General features: G+C 39.4%; 1 protein-coding gene across 1 annotated transcript; it reads left to right on the forward strand.

The window, feature by feature from the left end:
* The first annotated feature begins 320 nt into the window (after nucleotides 1–320).
* LOC149159211 (polyadenylate-binding protein 2-like) lies at nucleotides 321–10,618 on the forward strand. Its single transcript, XM_089434231.1, has 4 exons — nucleotides 321–774; nucleotides 7,322–7,703; nucleotides 7,785–7,845; nucleotides 10,397–10,618. The coding sequence occupies exons 1-4, from the start codon at nucleotides 321–323 to the stop codon at nucleotides 10,616–10,618; spliced, it is 1,119 nt and encodes a 372-aa protein (XP_089290357.1).
* The last annotated feature ends 4,156 nt before the right edge of the window (nucleotides 10,619–14,774 follow it).

Genomic DNA, 14,774 nt, shown 5'->3' on the forward strand with positions numbered 1-14,774 from the left:
CAATGTTGTGAAAAATACGGTGCCGACCCATGAAGAGAAAACCTAAAACATATTTATAGAAGAATTGGTGCGGCACTCTCACCATTATACCTTTCCATATTGAATCGAAGTGGAATGTTCAGCGTTGAAGTCTATTTTCAGCGTGGAAAATCGATATAATCTTCGCCTGTTGTACAGAAATAAGCGGTTTTGATTTTGCAATCTACACCTGCTGTGGTTTCGATTATTTCGGTTGAATTGGGTTTGGATTTTTATTTCCATTGAGTTGGCGTTAGGAAGTTGTGCTTTTTGCTTTTCCAGGGTCAGTGAGTAAAGAGGCGATGGCACAGAATCAAGTCCAACCAGCAGAACACCGTGTTGCACAACATCAACAAGCAGTTGCTAACGGCAACAACAATCGATTACTGCCGAAATCTCTCTATGTGGGGGATTTGGAGCCCAATGTGACCGAGGCCCAGATATATGATCTCTTTGGGCGGATTGGCCCGGTGCTCACTGTTCACATATGCAGAGATGCCACTACCAACACTTCTCTGGGATACGCTTATGTTAATTATAGGTTCACTGAAAATGCTAGTGAGGCTTTACGTTTATTGAATTCTGCGCCCCTTAATGGAAACCATATTCGGGTAATGTACTCACCCCATGACCCCAGCATCCGTAACTTCGTATCAGCCAAAATTTTTGTAAAGAATCTTGATAAAACAGTAGGCGAAGATGCTTTCTATCGTACTTTCGCTATGTGTGGGCCCATTCTCTCTTCTAATATGTTGGGTATTTTTAACATGGAGAAAATACCAAAAACCAAATATTCAAACACACAGAGGCAATGCTCTGTTTTTACTTTGCTCCAAGATCTTTTATGCAGGAAGACTTAAGAAAAAATTTCATGAAGAAACAGAGTATTTCACTACCATTAAAAACATTTTATTCATTAAAAATCGATACAAACTTCATCCTCTTTTACTGAGAGGGATTTACCACTGTAAAATTGTTTTCATATTCACTGCTGTGAAAAACAACTTACTGCTGTAACAAAAGTTTACATGAGCTTACTGCTGTAAAACAAAATTTACATTCACTGGTGTGAAACACTTTTACATGCTGCTGTAAAAACAAAACTTACAGAGTTACAAAAACTCGCTCCACCATTTCCTTTATGCACTGCTGTGCAAAACTACACATGGTTTTTCCACACACCAAAAATTACTTCATCTGGTTCTATCTTTTTACACACTGCTGTGTGTTCAATACATACCACACATGGTTTTCGCTTCACCACTCTAATTTTTACTCTACTATGAACTCACACTAAAACCTCCCGTGTGCCATCCAAGAAACAATGGTCAACACAGTAATAAATTACATACTCATATCCCATACAGAATTTATGTAATAAGTACATACGCCCATACCTTTTCATAAAAAAACTTACGAACTCTATGTAAAACTTTAATATTTTACCTACCACTATGACATTTCATTAAGACGTATGGTCAACCAAAACTTAGATTTACTCCACGCAACATTTAATATTTGCCGTCGGGTGAATTTCAAACATTATGCAATTTGGTTTTGGGAAGCCATCGGGTCCACTCCATCGCATCACAACTTTACTCATGTCAAAGACCCCGACTCTATGACATTGCCGATAGCGATGTGCCGATGCGATATCGGCGATCGCTTATCGCAAACACAAAAGCTTCTTTATAACTCCTTCACTTTGACTTTGCCGATGCGATATCGGCGATCGCTTATCGCAAACACAAAGGCTCCTTTATAATTCCTTCACTTCATTTTGCCGATGCGATATCGGCGATTGCAGTTGAAATTATATTTTCAACACTCCCCTTTAATTTCAACTGTCGGGCATTCAATCATACCCAAACACTTCCTCAAAAATTCAAAGCTCTTCTGATCCAATGGCTTTGTCAAAATGTCTGCTACCTGTTCCTGAGTACTGCAATGTTGTAGCACAATTTCTCCATTGTTCACCAATTCTCTGATGTAGTGAAACCTTGTATCAATGTGTTTCGTTCTCTTATGAAACACTGAATTCTTTGACAATGCAATAGCTGAGCTATTGTCACAAAAGATGACTGTCGCTTTTGCCTGCTCTTGGCCTAAGCTTCTCAACATTCTTCTCATCCACACTGCTTGACATGCTGCTGCTGTAGCTGCCACATATTCAGCCTCTGCTGTAGACAATGCTACAATGGACTGCTTCTTAGAAGCCCATGAAATGGCTCCTGAACCCATATGAAAAACATAACCGGAAGTGCTCTTCCGATCATCTACACTTCCAGCCCAATCGCTATCAGTGTAACCAATTAAATCTGAACTTTCTGAGACGCTATATAATATGCCAAACATTTTGGTACCCTTGACATACCTCAAAATTCTCTTTGCTGCCTGCCAATGTGCCTCCTTTGGCCTCTCCATGAACCTGGAAATTAAACTAACAGCATACATTAAATCAGGCCTAGTTTCTGTTAAATACATAAGGCTGCCAACAATACTTTTATACAAGCTAGGATCAAACTCCTTGCTGCTGTCCTCTCTGCTGAGCTTTAATCCCATTACTGTGGGAGTGATTGCTGCCTTGCATTCTTCCATCTTAAATCTGCCCAAAACTTGATTTACATATTTTGCTTGAGATATAAAAATTCCTTTTTCATTTTGATCTACTTCTATGCCTAAGAAGTATCTCAACAAACCCATGTCAGTCATTTCAAATTCATCCTTCATGACTGATTTAAAATTCTCAATAAGATAAATATCATTTCTAGTGAAAATAACATCATCTACATACAAGACAACAATTAAAATTTTACCATCCTTTTCCTTGATGTAGACAGTGGGTTCTCCTTCACATTTGTCGAATTCATTATCCAGTAGATAAGAATCTATCCTACTGTACCATGCTCTTGGTGCTTGCTTCAGCCCATAAAGAGCTTTCTTCAATTTGCACACTTTGTGCTCTTCACCTTTCTTCTCATATCCGAGAGGCTGTTCAACATAAACCTCTTCTTTTAACACTCCATTTAGGAATGCTGATTTCACATCCATTTGGTAGACTTTCCATTTGTTTTGTGCTGCTATGGACAGCACTGCTCTCACGGTTTCCATTCTTGCAACCGGGGCGAAAGTCTCCTCATAATCTCTTCCATACTGCTGCTTGTAGCCTTTAACAACCAGCCTTGCTTTATGCCTTTCAATCTTGCCTTCAGCATTGCTTTTGGTCTTGTAGACCCATTTCACACCAATGACTTCTTTGCCTTTCGGTAGCTCAACCAAATCCCATGTTTTGTTTCTCTCTATGGCATTAATTTCCTCATCCATAGCTTCTATCCATTTCCTATCTTTAATAGCTTCTTCAAAATGAATAGGATCATCAACATGACAATACAAGGCAAATAAGGAATTCATTCCTTCTTCATAAATTTCACTTAGATTTCTAAACTTCTTACCTCGTTCACTTGGTGTGCAAGTGCTTGAAGATGCACTTGAGTTTCCCCCTTGTGGTGTGCTTGGAGAAACACTCTCATTGATCCTCAATGGTGTTCCTTGCTGTCCTTGTGTTGTCCTCAATGGTGTCCCTTGCTGTCCTTGTGTTGGCGCTGCTGTTTGGGGATGTATTTCAACCACCTCCTCTTCATCTTCATCATGAGACAAACAGTTCTTGACATTCACTGTTTTCTCTATGCTTCCATCCCAAGCTTCCTCCTCAATGAATTGAACATCCCTGCTTACAAAGAACTTCTTGGTAGATGGAATGTACAGCCTGTAGGCTTTGGATTCATCACTGTATCCAATGAAGATGCATTTCTCCCCTTTGCTGTCCAACTTCCTTCTTAGTTGATCTGGTATGTGTGCATAGGCCACACACCCAAAAACTCTCATGTGGATGACTCCTTGCTTTCTCCCACTCCATGCCTCTTCTGGCACTTTGTTCATCACTGCTTTTGTAGGACACCTGTTCAATATATAAACTGCACAATGTACAGCTTCATCCCAATACTCATTTGGCAAATGCTTTGCCTTCAACATGCTCCTTGCCATATCCATGATGGTCATGTTCTTCCTTTCAACAACTCCATTTTGCTGTGGGGTGTACCGAGTTGTAAAATGTTTATGAATTCCATTTTCTCTACAGAATCTTAGGAATTCCTTGGAGATATACTCACCTCCTCTATCAGTTCTCAAGACTTTTATATGCAGCCCGCTTTGGTTCTCCACAAGTGCTTTGAAATTTTGGAATTTCTCAAACACTTCACTTTTGTTTTTAAGGAAATATATCCAAGTTTTTCTTGTACAATCATCAATGAATGTCAAGAAATATTGGCTGCCAGCTAATGATGGAGCTTGCATTGGTCCACACAAATCTGAGTGGATAATCTCTAAGGGTGTCTTTGCCCTTATGCTTTTCCCTGATGGAAAACTTTCTCTGTGTTGTTTTCCCAAAATGCAGTCTTCACATAGGCTGTCCGGTTTCTCTATCAATGGTAATCCCTTTACCATTCCTTTTTTGCTTAATAAGTTTAGGCCTCCAAAATTTAGATGCCCGAATCTCAAGTGCCATAACCAGTTCTCATCCTTTGGCACGCTTTGGAAGGCCTCTTGGGTGACTGCTGCCATTTCCTTCTTGTTCTTCATGTCAGCCCTGATCCGGAGAGGGAACATCCTGTTCCTTGTCATCTTCACTTCAGCAATGCATCTTTTGCTGGGTGGTATATCCATGATGGTGCACACATCATTTTTAAAGAAAACATTGTACCCCTTATGGACAAGCTGTCCAATACTCAAGAGATTACATCTCATTCCGGGGACATAGTAGACATCTGCTATGGTTTTCCTTTCTCCTTGCTTTGAAAGTATTTTTATTTCTCCTTTTCCCATAACAGACACTTTACTATCAGTTCCTAGTGTGACTTCTGATTTCACATTTTTATCTAGAGCAGAAAAGAAGGCTATATTTCCGGTCATATGGTTGCTGCAACCTGAGTCTAAAAACCATATGTCCTCACTATGTGTTTCAGCCATGTTACAAGCTAACAGAACATTGTCTTGACTGCTGTTTTCTCTTGTAACATTTGCATTTTGTCTGTTGTTCATATCATGTTGTTTCTTTCTGCAATCACTAGCATAATGTCCATACTTTTTTCAATAATAGCATTGAACATTAGATTTATCATACCTTTGTCCTTGAGCATGATGTTGATCTCTTTGTTGGCTGCTGCCTTGACTTTGGTTCTGATTTGGATTGCTGCCTCTTCCTTGTGCATTTGATGGGTTGTTCCTACCTCCTCTGTTCTGGCTTCTGCCTCTTCCTCTTTTGTTTCCTCTGCCTTGACCTCTGCCTCTTCCAAAGGACATCTGGGTCTTGAAGGCTTGCTCAAGAGATGAGTTTTCATTCCTACTCAACCTCTGCTCATGTGTTATCAGTGACGCATGTAGCTCATCAACTGAATAGCTTGAGAGATCCTTTGTCTCTTCAATGGTGGTGACTATGGCATCAAACCTTGAGGGTAAGACCCTCAATATTTTCTCCACAATTCTTCTGTCTTCAATGGTTTCTCCATGAGTTCTCATTTGTGTGATTACACCAATCACATGAGTGAAGAATGAGTCAATATTATCTGACTCTTTCATGTTCAAGTTCTCAAAATCCTTTCTCAGCAATTGTAGTTTTGTTGTCTTCACTCTCTCCATGCCTTGATAGGCTGTCTTAAGGGTTTGCCATGCTTCATTGGCTGTCTTAGCTGCTGCTAACCTTGGAAACATACTCTGGTCTACTGCTAGATACAACAACACACGGGCTTTTGAGTCCTTCTTCCTATTGTTCTTCAGCAGATCCTTCTCTCCCTGAGTTAATGCATTGAACTCAGTTTCATCTGCTGGTTCTTCAAAACCTTCTTCAACTATTTCCCATAAATCTTGGGAAGCAAGCAGGGCTGTCATAGTTATTGACCAGTAGTCATAGTTCTTCCCATTAAACTGTGGGAGCTGGGTGTTAAACAAACCCATACCAGTGCTTGTGCTAGCCATTCCTTGACTGTGTATGTTTAAAAACAACTGACTGTTTCTTCAGCAACACAAAAAAAACTTTTGAAATACCTGAATCCTTTGATGTCTGAGTCTTCTGTCTGCCTGAGAAGTTTTGCTGCAGCAACAACCTTCTCCCTTCAGCTTCTTGAACACCTTCAAGAGCCTAAGCCTGCTCTGATACCACTGTTGGGTATTTTTAACATGGAGAAAATACCAAAAACCAAATATTCAAACACACAGAGGCAATGCTCTGTTTTTACTTTGCTCCAGGATCTTTTATGCAGGAAGACTTAAGAAAAAAATTCATGAAGAAACAGAGTATTTCACTACCATTAAAAACATTTTATTCATTAAAAATTGATACAAACTTCATCCTCTTTTACTGAGAGGGATTTACCACTGTAAAATTGTTTTCATATTCACTGCTGTGAAAAACAACTTACTGCTGTAACAAAAGTTTACATGAGCTTACTGCTGTAAAACAAAATTTACATTCACTGGTGTGAAACACTTTTACATGCTGCTGTAAAAACAAAACTTACAGAGTTACAAAAACTCGCTCCATTTCCTTTATGCACTGCTGTGCAAAACTACACATGGTTTTTCCACACACCAAAAATTACTTCATCTGGTTCTATCTTTTTACACACTGCTGTGTGTTCAATACATACCACACATGGTTTTCGCTTCACCACTCTAATTTTTTACTCTACTATGAACTCACACTAAAACCTCCCGTGTGCCATCCAAGAAACAATGGTCAACACAGTAATAAATTACATACTCATATCCCATACAGAATTTATGTAATAAGTACATACGCCCATACCTTTTCATAAAAAAACTTACGAACTCTATGTAAAACTTTAATATTTTACCTACCACTATGACATTTCATTAAGACGTATGGTCAACCAAAACTTAGATTTACTCCACGCAACATTTAATATTTGCCGTCGGGTGAATTTCAAACATTATGCAATTTGGTTTTGGGAATCCATCGGGTCCACTCCATCGCATCACAACTTTACTCATGTCAAAGACCCCGACTCTATGACATTGTCGATAGCGATGTGCCGATGCGATATCGGCGATCGCTTATCGCAAACACAAAAGCTTCTTTATAACTCCTTCACTTTGACTTTGCCGATGCGATATCGGCGATCGCTTATCACAAACACAAAGGCTCCTTTATAATTCCTTCACTTCATTTTGTCGATGCAATATCGGCGATTGCAGTTGAAATTATATTTTCAACATAATATTGCAACAGATGCATCAGGGCAATCCAAAGGATATGGATTTGTGATTTATGAACGTGAAGAGGGAGTGAAAAATGCAATAAAATATTTGAATGGTCAGTTTATCTATGGGGAACGGGTTTATGTTGCTCCATTCATGAAAAAGGAGCAGCGAGAACGAGAAAATGGAAACACCAAGTTCACTGATGTTTTTGTTAAGAATTTATCAGAGTCAATGAATGATGAGGATTTGAGATATTACTTTAGTGTGTACGGACCAGTTACAAGTGCCAAAGTGATTAGCGATGCCGCAGGTAATTCAAAGTGTTTTGGATTTGTTAATTTTGAGAATGGAGATGATGCCGCAAGCTGCGTTGAGAATTTAAATGGGAAAACAATTGATGGTAAGGAATGGTATGTTGGAAGGGCATTGAAGAAATCTGAATTGAGGAGGCAATATGGATTAAATCTTTATTTAAAATATTTGGATGACAGTATTGATGACAACAAGTTGAAAGAACTATTCTCTATTTATGGCACAATCACTTCATGCAAGGTAATGAGAGACTTTCATGGATACAGTAAAGGTTCAGGGTTTGTGGCATTTTCATCTCCTTTACAAGCATCGCAAGCTAAGGTAGAAATGAATGGAAAACTTGTTGCTGGAAAATTTCTTTATGTTGATTTCGCTGAGCCAAAGGAGGAGAGAAGTGAAAAGTTACAGAGTCATTTATTCAAGTCTCACAATCCAATTGGTAGGGAACCTACTATTACTACCACTTTCTCCATGTATAGGGGTCGTTAGACGAAACCATCCAATTAGCATGGCACTAGATTTTAGTCTTGCATCATAGTTATATTTTACTCATTTATTTAATTATCTTTCTTTCCTCTTTCTAGGTGAGTTAGTTATCTTTCATGTAAAAGGAGGTGGGAAAGATAATAACCACTACTCACTACCACACTAGCTGTAACTTGTAAGCACTTCAATCTTTAATAGTTTCTATTTGGAAAAGGAATGAATACTTAATTATTTAATTAGATTTAAATGATGATTACTAAATTGGTTTAGTTACATGTTTACATCATATGATAAGTTAATTGTGCGTTGGTATGACACAATTATTCATATTAGTTTATATGATTTAGATAATTTGAAATTAGTTGAAGGGCACCCAATGAAGCTATAACATTATTTCTAAGTGGCCATTAACTTCTTAGCAAAGGGCAACAAGAATTATAATAGGGTTTCCACAACTGTATCATTTTCCAACCAAGAAAGCTAAATACTTTCAAGGCATGTGCTAGATAACAGTTGTGGGAATTAGGGATGATTAGAGATACTTCCACAATGAATAATATTGAAAAAATATGAAATGTAATAATATGAATAGACTTTCTAAAAATATAATTTCTATTAATAAAAGCCATGTAACTATTTAAATTTTGACTTTTTCTAATGATGACATGTTTTGTGTGATGCAAAATGTAATATATATATTTCCAATACCATTAGATTTTATCACTTAATTAATTTTAATTTTATATTTTTTTATTAATTAAAATCAATACATTTTTTAAATTACAAGGCCTTTTATTTTTTATGCTACATGTTCCATTTCATGACTTAGATATTCTTATCCATTACCAAGATAATCCCCCATAGATTTTGTGAGAAGAAACCAAATTGTAGCTAACGAATAAGATCAAAGCCATAAAGAAATGCCCTCAAAGCTTATTCACATAATAGGTGTTCATGATTCTCCCTAATAGTTCCTCTTGTCTCAATTTATCTCATGCATTTTTACATACCAAGTAGTTTCACTATTCTCTTGTATATTATATGACACATAGAGCTATACAGTGGCATCTTTTTGTTGCTTTCATTAGTTTGATCACTTTGCTTCCCTATTAAGGGGCCATTGGAACTAGTGGCATGATTGTCACACTGAATAATGAGGAAAAGCTTGTATTAGAATACCTCAACAAGTGGAAGAGCCTAATGGAAGAAGATGCTTCTTGAGAGAGAGAAGATTTATATTAACAACATCTCTCATTGCCTATGCTTTGAGCATAAAATATTTCTTTTGAGGAAAAGGTAATCTTATGTATAAAAACTAAAATAATTTTAATTATGGTTTGAGCCTAAAATATTTCTTTTTAAGGAAAAATTGATATTATGTATAAAACTAAAATAAATTTAATTGTATATTAACAATATAGAAAGGCTCTAATAGAAGTGAAAAAGCACTTAAGGCTATATTTAAACATGAGCTTTCATGGTAAAACAAACTTCATCCATCAATTATTATTGAATTTGTATAAATATATTTCTATTTATTAAGTTTTCTTTAATAAAATAATGATTAATTAATAAAGTTTCAAAAAATATATATATATATATATAAAGTGAAGAAAATTAGAAAAAGTATTATTAAAAAAAAAAAAAACGATTTAAAAAAAAAAAAATTAATTTAAATTTAAAAAATAAATCACTAGACATTACCATATATCCTTCATGGTACATCCTTCGTTTTATATATATTTTGTCTATTAAATAACATATTTATTTAATTAATATATTTATAGTCTTTAATGTTTAATATATTCAATAATATATTTATTTAATTAGTCAAGTATTCACGGGTATGAAGAAACTAATAAACCTGAAACCATGCTTCTCCCAGTCTGTTTTGAATTGTCAGGATTGATTTTGCTATTCAATCTTATGAAAATTAGGATGCCCACCAATGAAGAGAAAACCTAACAAACCTTGCACCTATTTCGAAAATCCGATCCGCCACATATTTATCCCTCTCCACATGCCTAGTGAAGAAAGACATTCAGGAAAGTCGATGTGATCTTCACCTGCGGTAGAGAAATAAGCGGTTTTCATTCTCCATCCGCGGATTTTTGACCTACACCAGCCGTGGATAGATTTCTGTTTTTATTTAGGTTTAACTGGTATTTTGGTTGAATTGGGTTTGGAATTTTATTTCGATTGAGTTGGCATTTGGGAAGTTGTGCTTTCTGCTTTTCCAAGTATCAGAGAGCAAAGAGCAATGGCAAAGATCTAAATCCAACCAGCAAAACACAGTGTTTCACAGCAACACCTAGCAATTGATAATGGCAACAATAACCAATTACTACCTAAATCTCTGTATGTGGGGGATTTGGAGCCCAATGTTACCACGGCCCAGATGTATGATCTCTTTGGGCGGATTGGCCCGGTGCTCACTGTTCACATCTGCGGAGATGTCGTTTCCAACACTCCTCTGGATACGCCTACGTCCATTACAGCTCGGCTGAAAATGCTAGCGAGGCTTTAAGTTTCTTGAATTCTACACCCCTTAATGGAAACCCTATTCGGATAATGTACTCACCCCATGACCCGAGCATCAGCAACTTTGTATTATCTAAAATATTTTCTAAGAATCTTGATGAGCAACTTTGTATTAGCTAAAATATTCGTTAAGAATCTTGATAAAACAGTAGATGCAATAAAATATTTGAATGGTCAGTTTATCAATGGGGAACGGGTTTATGTTGGTCCGTTCATTAAAAAGGAGCAGCGAGAACGATAAAATAGAAATGCCAAAGTTTAATAATGTTTTTGTTAAGAATTTATCAGTCTAAGTGGGGAACGAGTTTATGTTTGTCCATTCATGAAAAAGGAGCAGCCAGAACGATAAAATGGAAATGCCAAAGTTTAATAATGTTTTTGTTAAGAATTTATCAGACTCAATGAATGATGAGGAATGATGAGGATTTGAGATATTAGTTTGGTGTGTACAGGAAATTCAAAATTGTTTTGTATTTTCTAATTTTGAGAATGTAGATGATGCAGCAAATTCCTTCCAGAATTTAAATGAAAGAAAATTTAAGGCAAGTAATGGTATGTTGTAAATATGGAACAAATCTTTATTTAAAGTATTGGATGATAATATTGATGATAACAAGTTGAGAGAGTTGTTCTCTATTTATGGCACAATTGATTCATCCAAGGTAATGGAGGACTTTAATGGACGCAGTGAATGTTCAGGATTTATGGCATTCTCATCTCCTTTTCAAGCATGCCTAGCTATGATAGAAATGAATAGAAAATTTGTTGGTGGAAAACCTATTTATGTTGCTTGGGCTAAGCTAAAAGATGTGAGAACATAAATGCTACAATCTCATCACCTAAGTTACTTAATCCAATTGGCAGTGCAACATAATCCATCATTTTCTTATAGCTATAGCTTACACATCTTGCCTGTGAGTGGTTTCTAATTTAGCTATCCTCTTTTATAACCATCCAGTAATATGTGTTTGTGTGTGCGTTTAGATATTTTTTTTTAATAAAAAAAATATTAGTATTATTGGATATTTATAGTTTTTGTAATGATATTATTTCTAAAAAGTTTCTCTCTAGCAAATTTAATTTTATATATATATGAATTCTAATTTTATGTAGAAAGAGTTTTATAAGTGACTAGGAGGGAATCATCTGTAAAAGTGGTATAACTGTCAGACATTGGGGATACGGGGGGGGAGAGAGATGGAGTGCGTGCGTTCCCGTCTGAGCGAGGGTTATGGTTAGGGTTTTCCCTCTGCAGACAGAGAACGAACCTGCCAGCCTGCACCTGTTCACCTTCAACGCTGCCGTCTGCCGTTCACCGTTTCACGACACCTTGGAGCACCTTTTGACCTGCAGGTAATTTTCTCGGGCGGTTTACCTCGACTTGGGAGGCACTGTGACGGTTTTTCCCTAGGTCCGTTTACCTCCTGAACTGTCTCTTTCGTCCGCCTACTTTCCGTTCCGAGGTGTCTTCAGATCCCAGACGCACCTGGCTATGGAGGAGCACGAGGCCGTTGATTATTCGGAGGACCCATTGGAGGGGGTCTCCATCTGGCGTACTCCTCTAACGACCTCCGGAGGTATGTACAACTCAGAACCGCCTGAACTTATTCCGCCGATTACCTTCTGCGAGCCCCATCCGCATAACCCGGTGGTTCTTCCGGACGACCCGCCGACCTGGCCTGCATTATCCACACCCCCTCACTCTCCGGCTACCCTAGGTTTTGTCGCTAACTGTATTAACCCTAACCTGGGTTCACAGCCTCCAGTTTCGGTTTCACAAGCCCTCCATTTTACAAACCCTACCTGCTCTGGATATGCTATTGGTATTCCCATTTCCGCCGGTATTTCATCAGGAAGTTTCACGGCTGTACCTCCGCTCACTAGTATTCCCTCATCCTCTGGCTATCTGGGTCCATCTACCCTCCCGCCCCTTTCTCCTCCTCAGCACATCAGCTCTCCCCCTCCTGAACGCCCTCGCAGAGCTTCCCCCCGTGGGCCTAAGCGGAAATATAAGTGTTTTAAGTCCAGGGAGGAGGACGTTTTTCTTAGGTTGGAAGACGACATCCGTTGGGGAGAAGCCATGGACTTTGCGGATCGTGTTTTGGTTGGACGCATTCGGGGTCGCAACTACTCGGCTGCACGCTTGAAGCAATGGGCTGCGGAAGTCTGGGGCCACCATCTGGTTGAAACCCCCTTTGTGCAGACCTTTGTGCGGGGCTGGTTCGCACTTCGCTTCGCGCGTGCCGACCATACCAACTGGGTACTGTCATCATATTGGCATTTCGAGCATGCCCCTGTATTACTGAAGAGATGGACTCCGCTATTTGACCCTGAAACGGAGCAAATTGGTATAGGACCAGTCTGGATACGCCTGCCTGGACTCCCACTTCAGTACTGGTCGGAAGATATTTTCAAAAGGATTGGAAATGCCATTGGAGGGTATATGGGCTATGATAAATCTTTTCTGCATACGGGTATGATGGCCTATGCCAGAATACTCATCAATTTGGACACGAGAGGAGGACTGCTGGAGTACATTACCATTCAGTGGAGAGACACAGAACGCAAGCATATCATCGACTATGAGGGTGTACCTTACAGATGCCGTAGATGCCATAAAGTGGGACATCTGTACAGAGACTGCCCACTACATAAGAAATTGCCCCCGAATGGCACTGCGGAAGCCTCTCCACAGCCACAGAACATCCATTCCGAGGCGCATCCTGTCAATGCCTCTGATGCACCGACCCAGCCTCAATCAGCGGAGGAACCCCGAAGCACTCAGACCACTGACATTGCGGAGGTGCCTATTGATCCGCCTCCTACCTCTTCGGCACCGGTACAACTGCCTACCGAACTGGAGGAGCTGGAGCTTTCGGGTAAGTTCAAATCACTCTCTCCATCTACTCCTTTTTCTTGCACTTCTATTGGCATCTCATCTCATATCATCGACTCTGCATCTGAACACATCTCATTGCCCTCTGTTAATTTGAAGTCCTCTACACTTGAACATCATTCGCACTCACTTCTCTGCACTCTTCCTCATCCTCCCCCGGTGGCTCCACCTTCTATTATCTCCTCGTCTCTAGCCTCCTTATCTCACAGCTCATCTCCATCCCCTCCCCGATACTCTTTGCGACCCCGTCTAAAGGACAGGGGTCCTGATGCATTTGGACTGGACATCTCCCGTCTGACCTTGTCTCATAGATCCTCCCGTGGTCGACCCTCTGGTATATCCAAAGCGAGGCACACGGCGGATGAAGAGATCGCCCTTGGGCGACAACAGACTATTCTCCGGGCCCTTAGAGCGAGGAATGGCCCAGCCCCCTTTCCCTCATGAAATTTCTCTCTTTCAACTGCCGGGGTTTTGCTAGTTCTACCAAAAAACTAGCACTTAGGCGACTGCTCATATCTTCTCAGGCGGACTTCATTTTCCTGCAAGAGACCCTCTGTCAGGCTGAAACCCTCATTCATACCCTCTCGACCTGGTTCCCTTCCTGGACCTTTCAGGCTCTAGATGCATCTGGCCGATCGGGGGGATTGGCCACTGGGGTTAACAACAGAGTGGTTGAGATCAAGAATACCTTCGGGGGGAGAGGTTTTATCGGTCTGGACATCAATGCACATTCAGCGATCAGTGATATCCGGATCATTAATGTTTATGGCCCATGCAATGACCGAGCAATATATTGGAGAGCATTATTTGAATCAGAGATCTTCCAAGCTGATAATATTATTCTTGGCGGAGACCTTAATTTCTCCCTTGGATATAGCGAATCATGGGGGCACTCTGCTCAGGTCGACATCCTTACCGACACTATATCAGGTTTATTGGAGGAACATCATTGGGTGGACATCCCTTCTGCCAAACTCCAATATACATGGACTAACAATCGCAGCGGAGAACAGAGCTTGGCAAGGAGACTTGACAGATTTCTAATAAAGGAACACCTGGTTAATGAGATACCAAGGGTACGACAATGGGTTGGTACAGGAGGCATATCAGATCATAGGCCAATCTATCTGGAGATAGACGAACATTCTCGTAAGATCAAGAGTCCTTCAAATTCAATGCGGCCTGGTTACAAGACCCCTCCTACATTCAATTAGTGCACAATTTCTGGCAATCCAATGCCATCGAA

The sequence above is a fragment of the Pinus tabuliformis genome, chromosome 5_2 (genome assembly GCF_031772625.1).
Source record: "Pinus tabuliformis cultivar Carrire ecotype Pingquan chromosome 5_2, CPIR1, whole genome shotgun sequence".
Taxonomy (NCBI): domain Eukaryota; kingdom Viridiplantae; phylum Streptophyta; class Pinopsida; order Pinales; family Pinaceae; genus Pinus; species Pinus tabuliformis.

Coding starts and splice junctions, on each gene's coding strand:
- LOC149159211 (XM_089434231.1), top strand. CDS start 321: ATGGCACAGAATCAAGTCCAACCAGCAGAACACCGTGTTGCACAACAT. Junction 7,704..7,784: donor ACAATTGATGGTAAGGAATG/GTATGTTGGAAG, acceptor TTTGGATGACAG/TATTGATGACAACAAGTTGA. Junction 7,846..10,396: donor GCACAATCACTTCATGCAAG/GTAATGAGAGAC, acceptor AGTGTTTCACAG/CAACACCTAGCAATTGATAA.